The sequence below is a fragment of the Botryllus schlosseri genome, chromosome 3 (assembly GCF_051294905.1).
Source record: "Botryllus schlosseri isolate E-star chromosome 3, Bs_hap1, whole genome shotgun sequence".
Lineage (NCBI taxonomy): Eukaryota > Metazoa > Chordata > Ascidiacea > Stolidobranchia > Styelidae > Botryllus > Botryllus schlosseri.
Genome location: NC_137238.1, coordinates 24326304 through 24343975, shown reverse-complemented (window position 1 = coordinate 24343975; position 17672 = coordinate 24326304). Strand labels below are relative to the sequence as shown.

The 17672-nt window shown below is 39.0% G+C and overlaps 2 protein-coding genes across 2 annotated transcripts in view; one reads left to right on the top strand and one right to left on the bottom strand.

Annotated features, from left to right (window-relative positions):
- The window catches only part of LOC145436173 (uncharacterized), a 297258-nt gene that overhangs the window by 41894 nt on the left and 237692 nt on the right, over positions 1 to 17672 (bottom strand). The window lies entirely within an intron of this gene.
- Positions 1 to 17672, top strand: part of LOC145436526 (uncharacterized) — a 67515-nt gene that overhangs the window by 15114 nt on the left and 34729 nt on the right. The window contains exons 9-26 of the mRNA XM_080313889.1: positions 284 to 337; positions 1827 to 1880; positions 1976 to 2029; positions 2133 to 2186; positions 2265 to 2318; positions 4994 to 5047; positions 5161 to 5214; positions 5311 to 5394; positions 6667 to 6720; positions 6816 to 6878; positions 8254 to 8307; positions 8632 to 8694; positions 12852 to 12905; positions 13477 to 13539; positions 13935 to 13988; positions 14540 to 14602; positions 15853 to 15906; positions 16503 to 16565. Of these exons, the coding sequence (XP_080170015.1) occupies positions 284 to 337; positions 1827 to 1880; positions 1976 to 2029; positions 2133 to 2186; positions 2265 to 2318; positions 4994 to 5047; positions 5161 to 5214; positions 5311 to 5394; positions 6667 to 6720; positions 6816 to 6878; positions 8254 to 8307; positions 8632 to 8694; positions 12852 to 12905; positions 13477 to 13539; positions 13935 to 13988; positions 14540 to 14602; positions 15853 to 15906; positions 16503 to 16565 (1047 nt within the window). The remainder of the gene's footprint in view (positions 1 to 283; positions 338 to 1826; positions 1881 to 1975; positions 2030 to 2132; positions 2187 to 2264; positions 2319 to 4993; positions 5048 to 5160; positions 5215 to 5310; positions 5395 to 6666; positions 6721 to 6815; positions 6879 to 8253; positions 8308 to 8631; positions 8695 to 12851; positions 12906 to 13476; positions 13540 to 13934; positions 13989 to 14539; positions 14603 to 15852; positions 15907 to 16502; positions 16566 to 17672) is intronic.

Genomic DNA, 17672 nt, shown 5'->3' with positions numbered 1-17672 from the left:
ATTGCAATCATCACTTTAATTGTGCATTGTCAGTGTCTGTTATTAATAATCAGATGCGAATTAGCTTTTGGTCATTAATTTTAAAATTTGCTGGCCGACTTATATGGTATTTAACCATATAGATTTCGAGTAAGGTTGAGTTTATTCGGTAATGTTGTGCTACGGAACGAAATCATAGAACCTTATGGTGGTACTCACTCAGAACAAGGTTGGGAACCGCTCTTGTATACGAATAATTATGATCCAGAAATAAATCTATAAAATTCAATATTATGCTGTTCAGCTGAAATCGGTTTACGCAACAAGATTCTGGAGCTGGAATTGAGCGACGAACAGCGTAAGATGCGTCCATTTTCTAAATTGTATCCACCAAATATTTGTCTGATGTTGTTTCGTGAATTTGTAAGAGACAGTAGTATCGAGGTCTATGTCTTGTTTCCTCGCGTCACGTCTTTTAATTATCTCGCACAGCAGCATTACAAAATACATAGGTCACTTTCAAATCACACAATTCACCAGCAAGTCAGGCAGCTACATGTCTAACGGAATTCTGCTCACCAACAGTGTTCAAAGAGGAAAATCATTAAAACATAATTTTCTTACAAACGAAGCCCATCTCGGTCCAATACGTATTGGCCCGTCAAATAAGGTCAACACTTTAGCTATCGCACTATTTTGATACCACTGTTGTCTTATATCCATTCGTTTTATCGACGGATAATGCCACTACAACAACATGTGGATTCTGTCGCCCGCACCATAATTATGCAACGGTACTGATGGAGCGTTACACTGCTCGCTGCTGCATCATTACGGACAGTACGGACTTTTTTATGACACTGCGTACGCGGATGAAATGGCGAGGAGGAGCATAGATAAATCTCCAACTCTTACGTGGAAAATCTGGAGTCGACTTCGGGCGGACTTGAACACGCAAAAAATACCGAGAAGTAGATATTTACAAAAACGAAAACGCCAATGAAATGCTGTTATATTCAGGTTACATAAAGCATATATATACACAAAAATAGAAATCAAATATACGAGATCGCACTATTTATCAAATCTTACTCAATACTTTCCGGCCTCCAGAGAAACCGGTACCCCGATTTCATGATACTAGCCTAATGAACCAAATTCCAACGTCCGCGTTTACGATTTTCTTGTATTCCTTACAGCGCATACTAAAATCGCCTGGCTAACGGCTTCGACTAAAACCAAGGGCGCATTGGAATACACCATTTTATATCGCTGTTAGAGTCACTGTTTTTGTGGCTGTATTCAACTTCTGCGTATATCATCGTACTTTTCCGATTTCGTTGCTTGCTAATAACGGTGTTGCTAGAAGATAATCTCTATGTTTCATAATATGATGCCAGTATTCAAGTGAAAAACAAGGCCATGGATTTCGAGGCAACATTATGGATTCATTTTACTGGTGTGGCCCGCGGGCCAGCTGAGGTTTTGAATCCGACCCGCGACGCCAGTTGAATTTAACTCCCCTGCACTACGCTATCTGTTTCATGCACACCATATCACTTCACGCTTTGGTGGCATATCGAACAAATTTGTGTTACCGCGACTATACTATACTTATTTCGTAATGGAAATGCTATTTCGTTAACCCTGTTGCTGATTTATTGTGAATATCGGTTTATCTGCAAGTAGGCCTATGTGTGATATCTGAAATATCGTTTACTGTTCAAAATTAAGATATCGGCCCGACTCTTATAATGATATCTCTTCATTCTCCCATAAATTATGACATACTTTTATCACTGTATTTCATGAATTTCTTATAATCGCAACGTATTTCGAACTTTTAGAAAAAGAAAACTTCAGCTTCATCGTCACGGAATTGCAGCGGACCATGAACATTTGTGAGTTAACGACGCTGATAGATCGATTGCGGCAAAAACCACTTTTCTATCTTTCCGTATATATTTTAATTTCAAAAGTATGTGTTTTCGTTTAGCAAATAAGGAATTGAATACCGAAATACGAAAGCAAGAACAATCCCATAGAGAACGTGAGCAGCATATGTTTTACAATTTTGCATACCATTATATAACTCAATACCGCCTCTTTCGTTCCCGGCATAGTATCATTTATTCAAGGAATCTTTACTTCAGAATCGCATCTGTTCAACCGTACCCTGACAGCTATGAAACATGACAACGAAGTCGGTGAGTTTTGAGATATCAGTAATAAAATCCTGTCCCGCACATCTTTCAGTCAATCTGAAATTTATATCATTTTCTTAGTATTCAACGATTTCAAAGAGAAGATTCGAACCCTGAAAAGCAGCGATGAACAACGTGAGCACAATATGTACTTTCCTTTGTCATGCAATATATGCCTCGTTATACTGATAATTGAAACTATGTCTGTCTGTCCCTATGAATCGAGTATAAAGGTATTAGTTTGCAAATATCGATTTATATAGCAGTGCCTGCCTATTTAATTCTCCATCAGTTTGCGTAACTTGAATAATTGCCTTACCTATTGTACATTGTATTTCTTGACCGCATGAAAAATATGACAGCCGATTAATTATAGATTACTGTCATTTATTATTCATAAATCATATTTCACCCAATAGCTGCCTCTGTAGAAATATCGGTCCCCCGTTTCGTATACGTCGACCATCTGTGTTTCTCTTTGTTTGTCAGTATTGTAGCTTTTAACAATAGCTTGCACTGATTCGGTGTTTGTTCTGTATTGTGTCTGCATTTTCGAATGCGACGTCAGTTGAGGAATATACTTTGATTATTGCCGGGCTCTTAGACCTTGTTCCATTTCTCTTCGTGTCCTCATTTCGAGTCGATTTCGGGTCGACCGGTTTCTCTGTTGTTGGTTTGCTTAAAGCCTTTGTTTCGGCAGCTCTTCTCTCTCCAATATGGGGTTAAGTGGGTTTTCGACCGACTTCGTATTTACTGTGTCATTGTTGGTCGCATGTCCGAGTTTCCCTCGTCGAATTATAGACTTGCATTCTTCTGCGCCATGTCCCAGTCGTCTGCACGCGGCAGTGTTGGTATCAAGTCACTACCTTCGAGTCCTGAGTCCTCTCGAGTCATTGCACATTTTGACTATAGTCAAGTCAAGTCACTCGGTTTTTAGAGGTGACTCGAGTCAAGTCGAGTCAAGTCAAGTCAAGTCACGAGCCAAGTTACAACTCATAATTCAAGTCCAGTTGCTTTCAGAAGTACAAGCCATCATTGCGTCGTTTTATTTTGATAGCTGTTAAAAATTCGTCATCTATTTTGAATTGAGAGACAAATATACGGTAAAAACACAGGAAAAGGGCGTCGCATCGCTCACGCATACGTAGAATGGCTAAACTATGTATAAGTAACTGTATAGCCTCAGTCTATAATTATCAGTCAAAATAGAGAATATAATATGAAACCTCAAAAACGAATTGATATGAGCACACTTACACATCCGTGAGAGACAATTTGAGCCAGCACCGATGGGGGCGAGTAACGTTACCTTATAAACTATATTAAAATTCGATTTAAATCACACAAGAGGTTTGGTTGGATTGAGTACCGACCGCAATGAACAGTCTATAAAACAGGGATAAATAATTTGCAATTAGATTACTTTTGTAGTTGTTTACGACAACCCAAGCTGTAAGCTCAGATCACTTCGTTTGCGATCTGACAGAACAATGGGGGCTCAGTAAAATGCACAATCATTGATTGATTGGTCACTCTCACAGGTCACACCAGCGTTTCGCGCATGATCCGAATATATGCAGTATCTGCCACTTGTATCGACACCATTGCTTGATGACATGAAATTGACTCGTAAATTTTGCTCCGAGTTACTAGTCAATCCACATTTCTGAAACGTCGAGTCAAGTCAAGTCAAGTCATTTTCGCAAGGTGACTCGAGTCAAGTCAAGTCATACGAAAAAGGGGACTCACGTCGTCCCAACACGGGCACGCGGTGCAGGCTCATTTTTCCTTTGGACAGTCATTGATAATATGACCCGTCTGTTTGTAGTTGTAACATCGTTTCCGATTGGCGTCGTCAGCTGTTCTGATACGGCACCCATGCCCATCAATTTTACATGGTAGGGCAAGTTTTTCCCTGAATTCTGCCATCTAGAAGTTACTGCTTATATCGTCCCCTGTAAAGTCGTATGGTATTCTGTTAACAATGAGATGTGTCGCTGGACGTCGTAGGAGTTCGAAAGTTATATTGCGAAATTTTGCTTGATTAGGGTTTTGTCTCATCTTTCCATTGGTTTCTGTCTTCATATTCAAAATCAATGTTCCGCTCTTTAGCTCATATAATCCTGCAATGTGTTTATAGCATTTTCCTGTGATAGTGTTGCATTGTATTTCTTCTGTTGTGGTATCAGCGTCAAGGTCTTCGTTTCCCTTTATAAAGAAAGTATTTCGTCTGGTATGGTTGAGAATCGGTGATTCCTGATTGTTTTTTTTTCTCAGAACGGCTGTATTTTCTGGTCTTCTCGTTATTGTTCTTTCCATATGATACCTGTGTAGCATTTCTTTCTGTACCGATATCGTCAGTGTTGAAGGTCTCAATGTCCGTGGCCATTGTTAACCGGTTAATCCCTGAATTGTATCGTCGAAAATCAGGCTATTCGGTATATCCAATATCAAGTATATTCAGTACATCGAGTAAACATCCAGTATATCCAATAATAACTCGTCCTTTCCCGTTCTAAACGGGTCTAAAAGTTGGTTATCTTCCTCGCCGTCACAAAACACGTCATTGCGGTTGGAGGTCTCTTTACTAACCTGAGCCGCGTGGGTAGTAAGAGATTATCGTCATTACTACGATAATTCCCTCACCACTTTATTTCGAATATTTCAATAACTACAGTTCAGTTACTACGACAGTTGAATTTTTCTGTGTCATTTGTAGTTTGTAGTTTAAAGTATATGTCTCAATATTTTTGTTATTTTGCAATGATGAATATATTTGTTCTCTCTTTACTAATAATACTAAATTTCAGAATTTCGATTGCTCAACGACACTGTGTCGACTATTGAAGGGGATTTTGCAACATGTAAGTCACCATCAAGTCATCATATGAAATTGTCGATATCAATTTTTTTTGCTGAATATAATGATTATTGATATGTTATCTGGCAATATATAATAAAATCATTTATATTTTAGCTATCAATGATTTGAACGCCCGGATTAGAGAGGTGCAGATGAGCGATGAACAAAGTAAGACGTGAATAATTCGATGCTTTGCTATTAAACGCATTTTACAACAGCTTTTCCGCCAATTTATCATGATTCAAAATATTTTCTCATTTCTAGAGCAGGAAAACCTAACTCGCATCATGGTCGAGTTGGCATTGCTAAATGATACGGTAACGGGGCTTCGAGAAGAATATCGAATATGTGAGTAATCGCTACGACTTTTACGTTTGTTCTACATAAATAACAACAATGACATATGGTGAGAGGTATGATATCATATATGATATGTTACCATGTCCTAATCCCTGACTCACCGCTCAAGATCGATGCGGAACAATCAAAGTTCATGAATTTTACAATTGGCAAACAATAGGGGGATAATCCAGCATGTGTGAAAAATTATCGAGACGACAGATTTCGCGTCGTCGTAAGGGGTCGTTTGCACTTTCATTTGTGTGCTTTGTTGTCGACTTTATCAAATACACCAGACAAGGCAGTTTCAACAAAGAGAGTTCGTGTACCGTCTGAAAATAGTACATTGAACGCTCTCGTATTCGTATTCGACGTGCTGGTGACGTCATATTTTGTGGTACGATTGTTGAGACACAATGTTCCGTTGCTGGCAATGGCGACTGTTTGCTTCGCCGACTGGCAGGGAGAATTCAATCCTCATTGCTACAACATTATTTGAGTTGTACTGAGAAGCCAGGCAAAAATTGCTGCAAACGCATGGGCCCTAAGCATCTAGTTATATGGAATGTTATTAGCAGACTAGGCAATAAAAACGCTTGCCCAACATTTGAGCGTGCGACCCAATGCAAAACGACAATTGAGCATGTGACACTACGGCATAGCCACGGCATTGTTGACATATGAGCATGGTTGGTTACATATTGACGTGGTGACACGTAACCATGAGGAGTTGAGGACACATCAACATTGGGACACTTAAGCATGTTGAGATATAAGCATAGTTGGTTACATATTGGCATGGTGACACGTAAGCATGAGGACACTTAAGCATATTGACATATGAGCATGGTGACAAATGAGCATGGGAACACATTAGCATGCAAGTGGAAGCAGTCATGCCAGTAGGCTAAAGCACCATTCCTGACCAACATCAACAAAAACAGCTCTAATTTTGAGTGATACAATCGATATGGCCGGCTCTATTTATCACACGACATTTTTAGTATGCTTAAATGTACCATAATGTAAATTTAATCACAAGATCAAATATACGAAACGGCGTGGTGGATAGCGTTGAGGAAACTATACATATGCTTCTCATAGGAGTCATCCGTAGTGACGAACATTGCGAGTTCGGTGCATTCAAGTACCGTGCTCGCTGTGCATCATCACTATCAAACCTAATGATAGGGAAGTAGCACTAGCGTGGAGAAAAATAATCAAATATCGTTATATTTTCTTACTCTTTTATCTAATTACCAATTCGAATTTCCTTTCCAGTTAACGATAATTTCACAAGTGAAGCCAAAATCAGGGGGGATAGCGCTAGAAAACGTAAGTTTCCAGAGCGACAAAAACATCTACATTGATGAGTTTATATTGTAATGTTCAAGGTATTCATCATTACGATTTAATTCGTTATTTTACAGATATTGATAAACTGAATGGGATCGCGGGAAGCATCGACACTCTGAAAAAAACGCTCAGCACGTGTAAGATATTTCCTAACCAAAATATTTCCCAGTACATTAACTTAGTCGTATGTCTTCGTGATTGATAGTCGTCCACAAAGGCGTATCCGGAAATAACAATATTTGATGAGGCAAAGTACTCTCCCAGTAAAATACTCCCCATTGGCGAGATAGCCTATAGTGTAAGGGTCGCCAACTGAAAACGGGTCGCGGGCCACTTTTCAAATTTCGAATAGGCGGCGGGCCGCATGAATTCGATATCGATGAAAAATAGGCAACAACGTTCTAAAACTCTACGTCAGTACGACGGTGAGCTAGCTAACATGAGGCAATGAGCATATTGACCACAAACGAAATAATATTTTACTGACGGATTACAAATACAACAAAAGATAATTATCATCAATTTTATTTTATTTTGAACTGTGAGCTGTGCACGATACCTGGAAACGATTTTCAGCGACTAGGGAATCGATATTGGGACTAGCGAGATACGTGACTAGCCGAAAGAACATCTAAACGTAAAGCTTGATCTTGTGTCGAAACACGAAGCCATAGTGGTTCGCAAACTTTTTTAGACACGCCCCCATTTATGATACTCCGAAATCGTCATATCACAAAATGCAACCAGAATGCTAGCAATCCCAACGTCTCGTTTGGTGACATGGACGGGGATGACAGTTGATAAGAGAATTCTTTAAGATGAAGTCCGGACTATACACAGAGCAATAACATTCCATCGAGGGAGAATCAGCTGATATGAATGAGCATACTGTTTTGACTTGCAATGGCCCAAACACTGCCAAGACCGAGACGCTTATAAAACGGCTTAGGGCAGTGCTTCCTAAAACTGGGGAGCTAGTATATAAAGATAATAACTACTACCGACTAATAATAGTTGCATCCACATATGAGCTTCCGAATGAAAGAAAAGAGAGAATCACCGGATTCAAGTTCACCAAAAACTCACTCATTCGGTACTACAACAACCCAGGTTTAGGATTGATGATTTGAATAACAATATTTGAACTATCGTTGTTGTGTGCTAACCGTGATTTCACTAACGAAAGCCGAAATTTGAATAATTTATAAAAATGAGAAAAATTCATACGGAAAAAATCTGACATGATAAAGAATTTCTGATCACAGAATCCGTCTCAGCAACTTTAAATTAGCCTGAATAAACCAATAAAATTTTCGACGCAATTTTTTTCGAAATTTGTAGACCAGTGTTATTGAACGAGAGTTTTTTGTATCATACATGCGTCTTTTGCGTTTTGTACAGTCACTTGCACGGCACCATGGCAGTGCAATTACCGTTGTTTCAAAAATTTATATAAGCTCAGATTTCCTTTTACTTTATTCATCAAATTAACATATCGCATTCCTGTTCTAGTTAACCAGCAATTGACGAATGAAACCAGGATCAGGAAGGAAGTCGATGAAACACGTAAGTTTTTAGAGCTTTGGCGAAATCGATACTCCGGAACATAGATTCAGTCAGTCCCCTTCAATACACTGGTAAGACTATCGCAGTGGCATACATTAAAATGTAATATCCTGGGAATGATAGGTGCAACGTTCATTCCATATTTTTACTATGCATTCGAGTAGGTGTCGGATATTTATCCAAATTTTGAGCTAGACGAAAGTAAAGTGGTCCCACGCGACAAACATCGTCCTTCCCTCGTCCAATTACCCTTGGCATACACTTAGAAGCTAAACTTATGCATTGATTTTCTTCACGCAGTAAGTCGAATTGTTGAATTTTCAGATAATCAAAGATGGGAAGAGGTTAAATCCAACATCAACGACCTGAATGAAATGATCCATTCGCGTAAGATATCTACCTATAAACATATTAAGTCACACATTTAGATATTAATTAGAGATTGTTTCCTAAATTTTGCTGTCAACCCTAATAAATTGTTAATTGGCCTAGAACAGTGGTTCCCAAACGGTGGGGAATTCCCCACTGGTGGGGAATTCAATGATTTCTGGTGTGGAATAGACGAATTTGTTCAAAATTATATAGAGGACAGTCTACATATTCACGGAGACACATGCGCAATTACCGTTACCAGTTAAATGCTCTGGAATGTATGTGTCGAAAATTATATTGCGTGTTGTTCACATAACCTCATTTTAAACTCTGGATGGCCAATGATGGCGTCACAACGCATCCAGCACGACTAGTTTGACGTGAGATAACGCTTTCGCGAAATTTTGAGCGTTACTGGTATCGGTTCACATTACGTTTTATGATGCAGTTATAGGCGATTGTCTTGTGTACCGGTGTGGTTGTGTGTCTTGTGTAGTCATACCAGCATATAGCTGCTCTTTGATGACAAAGTGCTGGGTAGTGGGGAACAGGACCGTAACTGCCGCACCCCAAATCCCGTGATTTAATATTCCCGAATATCTGATTATTGGATACCCTTTCCCCACGAGAATATGTAGAATTTATAGAAATATATACTTTGGCGTCGGCCATTACTGCGCCACGACGCACCAAGGCATATGAAGTTATAGGCCATGTAACATGGATATATGTTTAATTGGCTAAATGGCTGGCGCCGAATATTCCTGTTCTGGCGATCTGAACCCCACAGGACATATGCCATCTTGCAGGGAAAAAGTATTTGCCAGTAAAGCAATACCAATTTGAAATCGTGTGTGCCTTTCAGTTTTGGCGATTTCCATATCTTTTGATATAGCAGATATGACGTCACGATATAGCATAATGTAACGAAGTCAATATACCAACGGGTCCTCCGGAAGATGTTCAATTCTCATTTAGGGGTCCTACCTCTTCCAACCAGTGTTGGGATCAAGTCACTACCTTCGAGTGACGAGTCATTTCGAGTCATTGCACATTTTGACTCGAGTCAAGTCAAGTCAATCGATTTTCGAAGGTGACTCGAGTCAAGTCAAGTCACTCGATTTTTGGAGGTGACTCGAGTCAAGTCGAGTCAAGTCAAGTCAAATCACGAGTCAAGTCACATTTCAAGTCAAGTTGCCTTTTCGAATGCCTACGCCATTGCATTTTGCTAGCTGTCTGAAATACTGATTAACTGGTTATTGATTTTGAACCGATGAACTAATATGAAGTCAAATATACACGTAAGACGGCGCTGTATCGCTTACATATACGTAGAAATGCTAAACTACGCATTTATAATGGCATAGCCTCAGTTTGTAGTTACCAGCCAATATAGAGAGTAAAGAAACGAATTGATACCGGACCTCGACTGACCTATCGATTTCGCTTCCCATGACATGCCGCCCTATTTCTTGTCGCATTCTTCTTCCATACTATCTTCTTTACTTTCATTCAGTGTGCATGCCTCCTCTTTACATCGCCTAGGCCAAGGTGGGTGTCGCTTCGACATCTTCCTGTCTTTTCATTGTATCGCATTTTTGTGGTGTATTGAACTGATAAAATTGCTAATAAACCAATGATGATGATGATGATGATAAGATACAATACATTATTCATTTACAAATGGATATGATACAATTCGAGCCTGCGCCAATGGTCGAGGACTATATAAACTATCTTCGAATTTAATTTCAATTAAGAGGTTTGGTTGCGGTACAGAGAACAGTTATAGACATTTTTCTCTTAAAATAATTTACTATACTAGTTTACGACAGCGTAAGCTGTAAGCTTCGATCACTTCGTAAGCGGTCAATTTATTTGTGGGAGAACAATAGAGGCTCAGTAAAACGCACGATCATTGAATGATTGATCGCTCTCACGGGTTACACCAGCGTTTCGCGAACAATCCGATTGCAAGATACAGTGATTTTTATCGACATCGATTGCTTGATGACTTGAAATTGACTCGTGAATTTTGCTTCGAGTCACGAGTCAATCCACATTTTTGATACGCCGAGTCAATTCAAGTCAAGTCATTTTAACAAAGTTACTCGAGTCAAGTCAAGTCATACAAAAAGGTGACTCGAGTCTGACTCGAGTCATCCCAACACTGCTTCCAACACAACTCATTCAACTTTAGCGGCAAATATGATTACGTGAGCAGAGAGGGGATAAAAAAATTGATAGCAAAATATATGCCATTCCCAATCATAATGGCCGGCCGATTCAAACACGAATTATATAAATTTATCGTGCTTCGCGCGTTAAGTCGAAATAACGCGACGCGCGACGCATTAAACAGTGGACCCAATGTAACTGATAAGTTGCAGGGAAAAAGCCTACAGGCTCAGCGGGGCTGAGGGGGTTCTTGGGGCCCAAGACCAACGTTTTTATGGCGGGGCTGACAAAGTGCTGTTACTGTTTTGGTGGGGAATGAAGGCTCGGAATTAATCTGAAGTGGGGAATGAAGACAAAAAGGTTGGGAACCACTGGCCTAAAATAACGATGTATAACAATTTCTGCTCACTTCCAGCCGGTAGAAGCGAAGTTATTTGGATTGATGGTGGGTAATCCCAGAATTATTGATGGAAGACTCAAATAACTTCGCTTCTACGGGTTTGAAACGCTTCAAATTTGTTATGCAGAGTTTTCGCAGACAACTGAATAATTTCATATGTTAGACAATAAAATTTGGAAAAAAAATTTGAATTGTTTTTATTAAATATAAAAATTTCTATTGGCTCTGCCGCTGCTTCTCCTGCTTGGTATTGAGCCAAACATGGTTTTCAGCATTTTTTCGTTAACCTAACAATTTAATAAGTGATTCCCCGGAATCCGGGAAAGAAGTTATTTTGGAACCGTATACTGCACGGTGTATACAGCACGGAGAGATTTCTAATCGCGAGCTAATTTGTTACGACCCAGACGGGAATTGGTGGTTGTTCTCGACTATATCTTGTGCGTGACAGAAGTATTTTTGCGGGAATATCCTCGTTTCTGAAAATCATCGGATAAAATTGCCTAGGTCTGGTCCACCACTGCCCCTCATATTTTGAGGGACGGTAGTAAAAGCACGGGGTAAGGGTTCGAAGTTCACTCGGTCTTTTTGGATTGGGTCTTTAGTAATGGAAAGCCTGAATCGCGCCCGAGTACCACTCGACTAAATAATACCATCATAATTGTATGTGAGCTATTCGGAATCAAACCAAGGTTGTTATAACAACCATAAGATACTGGCTCATACCATATGATTCGAGCCCAGTGTACACAGCCAGTATTCACCTCTGCGACTGGGAATATGGGGATACCTCTGCCACTGGCAATACGTTATTTGTATTGGGTTTTGTTTTATTGTTTTCTATGACTATGTGCTAAATCAACTGAGATAGCGGTAGATATCTTTGCTCACATTGAATTTAGTACTCCACTCAGTTATTAACTTTGACATGAATGTATTCCAAACGAAGTAACATTCATGTGAGGTTACCAGTCACAACACGAAACAGTATCATCCTCGATGATACGATTGAGAAGTATTCTGACGATTTAATTTTGTAGCTCTAGAATACAAAAGTGGCAGAGTGGCTATTTCTTCGACTTTGACAAGCTGTTCGCTGTGGTATAAATACCTAGTTCGAAACATTTTGTGGAAAATAACCCGAGATAGCGTAACGGGAGTATGTTAACGGGAATTGGTGATCTAAAATTCCGCGAAATTTATTTTACATGAATTATATTAAACCACTACCTACAAAAATACATGTTGCAAACATCGTCGGCATGATTTTCGCGGGTAGCGCGACGAAAAAATTTCGAGATTTGTCCGATTATGTCGAATGATAATTTGCAACGAGAGCTCAAGGTTATAGCCTATAGAACTTTTGTTGTACTATATAATCATATGTCCCCGCTGCACCCTTTACTGCAACGCTATTTTTCGTTGGTGCCCCCATTCCGCCCTCTGACCCCAGCGTCCCCATATCGCCCCTTGAGCCTTTCAGCCCTCTTCAAAATACAAATCGTCCTTGAGGAACGACGCTGTCGACGAGGTTAAGAAACAATGGTTTACAGCGTATCATCAACAGCTCAGCATAGTTTAATTTTGCCTTTAGAAAACAGTACTTTCAGCATCAGAGTGACCAGACTTGAAACAACGGATGAAAATCGTGAGTCACAAAATCTGACTGATTTAAATAAGGAAGATTACTGTCCCCATCAATACATCGGTTACGGATATACCGTATGTTAGTGAAATTGCAGTTTGTTCAATAGCAGGTTGACTATATTTCTTTTAATATTCTTCATTCACACAATTACCCTGTTGGATTGTTTATTTCTGTTAACGATAGTTTGACAAATGAAACCAAAAATTGGATGCAAGATGACTGAAGAGGTTGTTTTCCATAATTTAGATCCACTTATTGACTTATTGCATAACATTGCTTTATTATACGGTTAGGACTATCACAGTAAGGGTAACAATAATATTATATCGAGGGAGATATAGGTGAAACATTCCTGTCGCATTCCACAAGGCAATAAAGTAAATTATGGTCATGCCTCCATAATTCAAGATACACACGAGAGAGAAATTATTCCTCCAGGCGAGCATCATTTTTCATTCATGATAATGTGATGCCTACGCTTCTCTACCGAAGGCCCATATGATACATTAGAAAAGTGAAATTACATTGAGATGATGAAAGTATTCATGTATAACAATTGGTTATTTTTCAGACGATGCTAAATTGGATACTGTCGAAAATAAGACCATTATTCTGAATGAAATGCTAAACGCGCGTAAGATATTTCATTACTTGAAAATATTGTCATGCAAGACCGAATGAATTGAAGATTGCCATAGTTATTCATTGAATTCTATAATCGATGTTTGCACCACGTCTATTTGGACTGAGCTACTTTTGTCCATACAGTTGTTCATAGTAAGGGTATTCCAGAATTATAACATGTAATTGTAATTATAAGAGTTTTAGTAGCCCAATTATCTCATTGTCAGTGTATAGCGAAATTTACTAATGAATAGTTGAGGTCTATTGTTTCGATTCAAGTGGATCAAGCTGAATGCTGGATGAAAAGATAATATAAAAATGGTGGCACTGATGATTTACACATCATTGACTGAACAGTCACAAGCATGGGTACAACGGCTGATTATACCCTCGTTTGTAATTTAGAAATCATTGCTTTTAACAATAAAGTGGCGGATCTGGAAGGAAGTGACAGAAATCGTGAGTCACGAAATAGGATAAATTCCTAGCATTGAGTAGCTAATTGTGTAGATACTGCTATCCCAACTTGTACGATTGATGATGCTTACTTTGATCATCATGAGAGCTACGAGAAACATCGAATATGATGATAAATTCATTTGGGGACTCTGGAAATTTCATTGAATCATAGATGCGCCATTTGCGTTGAGTTACTTTCGCAGTTATTAAAATTGCTTCGGGAAATATATAGCAAGTTCAATATATTTCATTTTACGTTATAAAAGTGCAAATTAGTTATTAGTTCATGAAAAATGTTCACAAAATACATACCCTGTACATTCAGCCAATGATGAATCGTATAGGTAGTTTTCGCTGTGCTTCATCGACATACAATAAATTCGTACTAGTACAGTATAGTCATGAAATATCGAATATATGATTCTATTGTTCGATGCATTGGTTAAGTGGCGGTAAAAATGAATGAAGATTATCTTAATACGACCATAGGCGTTTTTTGTGTTAGCATGTTGAAAGTATTCTCATGACATTTCGAATTCGCTATTTTCCAGACGATGCTAACTTGAAGCGAATTGAGCATAATATCACTATTCTGGATACAGCTCTTGGGCAGCGTAAGATCCTTATTGCTTAAAATATGTTTGTTCACCGACGAAAGAATTCGAAGTTGACACATTGATCCCGTTGATTCAATGTTCACTTTTATCATCAGCAAACGATTGTTTATATCAAGAGTTTGCGCGCGTTATGACTCGAAGGTATAGAAAGAGTTTTTGACCTCACTTAACCCATTCTCTGCTTAATTGATAAGTATTGCCAAGCTTTCGGCTTCGACCTCGTCGGGAGGTATTGAAATTATGAGATCACGAACGATATAAAACGAAGGTGGTCAATGTGCTACTGAATTATTTATCAGTGCTCAAAATGCACCGTAAGATAGCGTAATGGTGAAGCGTCCGACTTCTTGATCGGTAGGTCGTGGGTTCGATCCCATGCCGGGACAGACCAGAGACCTGATTGCTAACACTAGTATCCATGACTTACCTGCTTGGCGCTCATACATTACTGGGATAGCATGGAGGGGTGATGCATGACTTGGAAAGCCGTAAAGGCTATATCTGCACTTCCTTGTCGAGCGGCGTATGCACATCATGCACTCATGGTATGCATATAGACAGATCGTGTGTATGTGTATCATGAGTCGGCGTATATGCCGCAAAAAAAGAAGTCTCATAAAAAGTGTCGTCGCGGCTTGTGAACGTACGATATTATATATATTTATATTCAATGGATCAACATGAGTACTTGATCAAAATTAAATACAGAATTGTCCGAATTTGTGAACGATGATAAAGACAGTTCCGAATAATCCTCAATTTCGACACTCGGACATGCACATACTAATCAGCAGGCCTTGGCAACCAAAGTGATACTGACAATACCTAAAAAGACAGCAATCACTGGAGGTGAAATGAAGAGCAGCCGGTATCACATATCCTATCTTGTTCCACCATCAAACTGACCGATGTATACCGGTATCAATAAAATGATATGGACTTCATGTCTTCGAGTGACGAAATTTCTACTTTTACCGCACATTTTTCATTCTGAGTGACTTGCACATGAATCAACTTATTTTCATTACTCGCGATAGCGACACTAGTTGTCAAATTGGAAATAAACGTAACAAGTTTATTCAAAGTATCCTAAATATTAATATTTTTGATGCTATGCGCCAGTACTGAAGATAAAGACCACAAAATTATTCGTTAATATTCATATATCATAATCTCAGATAGCAAATTGAGTTAAAAAGTTCACAGCGTATCATTAACAGCTCATCATAGGTTCATTTTGCCTTTAGAAAAAAATACTTTCAACAGCAGAGTGACCAAACTCGAAACAACGGATGAAAATCGTGAGTTTTAAAATTCGAATGATTTAAATTACGATGATTATCATCCATCAATACTTCGGTTACGGATATACCGTATGTTGACGAAATTGAAGTTGGTTCGACCGCAGTTTGACTACATCTCTATTTATTCTCTGTATTCACCCAATTACCCGATTGGGTTTTTTATTTCCGGTAACGATAGTTTGAAAAACGAAACCAGAAGTCGGATGGAAGACGACATTAGATGTTATTTTCCAGGGCTTTAACGGTATCGATAATTTAGATACAACTCAACCCCAGATTGCTTTATTATACGGGCGGGAGGGGGAGGAACAATCACAGTTAGAGGAACTATAATATTGTATATCGAGCGAGATACTGGTGAAACTTTCATGTCGTATTCCACAAGGCAATAAAGTCAATTTGTGTCTTACCTCCATGATGGAAGATACATAAGAGAGGAAAATTATTATTCGTGACGAGCACCTGTTTTCACTCATGATAATGTAATTAATGCCTACGCTTCTCTACCGACGACCCATATGATACAATCTAAAAGTGAAATCATATTGACATGATGGAGTTATTAATGTAGAGCAATTCGTTTATTTTTTCAGACGTTGCAAAACTGGATACTGTCGAAAATAAGACCATCATTCTGACAGCAACGTTGAACGCGCGTAATATATTCCATTACTTACAACTCTTTTCATGCAAGAACGAAAGAATTGAAGATTTCCATAGTGTTTCCTTGAATTCCATAAACGATGCTAATGTCACGTCTATTTGGACAACGATACTTTGGTCAAATAGTTGTTCAGTAAGGTTATCCCAGAGTTATATCCTGTAATTTTAAATCTAAGAGTTTTAGTAGTCCAATTATCTCATTGTTACTGTATCGCGAAATTTTCGAATGAATAGTAGGCTGCAGGACTATTGTTCCGATTATTTCAAACTATTTGAAATCGCTTACAATCACAAGGTTAGAGGACAATATGGAACGGCTCTGAATAGTGACTCTGGGGCAGGGATGACCAAACTGCGGCGGTACGGCCGCTTTCGACTGTGCAGCGGCAGCACGTTATTCTATTCGCATGTCTTGGTGGCCTTTGACATGCAATGTAAATTTATGAATTGACTCCCGACTACCTGATCTTAAAATTTTCTTCCCTCTGCGCGCGATTCAATGTGACCTCATTTTTTCGATTTCAATATATAGTAGCGCCCTTTCCAATCAGCACCCACAGTACATATTCGCCCCATACTGAAATACAGACTCGCAATCGTGTGCTGCCCACTAAACCGAACATCCTGATGAAAGGTCAAGAAATAACGGCATGCAACAAAGTAATTAATAATAATAGATCCAGTGAAGACGCATTATCATTTATAACTTGCCCTAAATTTTAGAAAACACCCCCTCCATCAACTTTACCAGTGAATCTGATCACATGGGCTAAGATGGGATACATTTTTAATAGTAATATATGAAACTACATATATTTATGACACATTTCACTAGGGAAACAGAAAAGGCACGATTATGGCCAGTCCCGTAGCATGAGCTCGTAGTCACCACACGTGACTTTGGTGCGTACGATAGATAGCTGTAAAGCAGCCAGAAGGAACGCAGGGCATCGTCCTTGCAGTATACTGTAACCTGGCAGTAGCTTATAACATACTATAAGCGTTTTGGTGACGCTATGTCTATATGTCTGGGATAATAAGCTGCGAACGAGATTTTGAATATAACTTTTTTTGCTGACTGCATGAAAATATATTTTTGC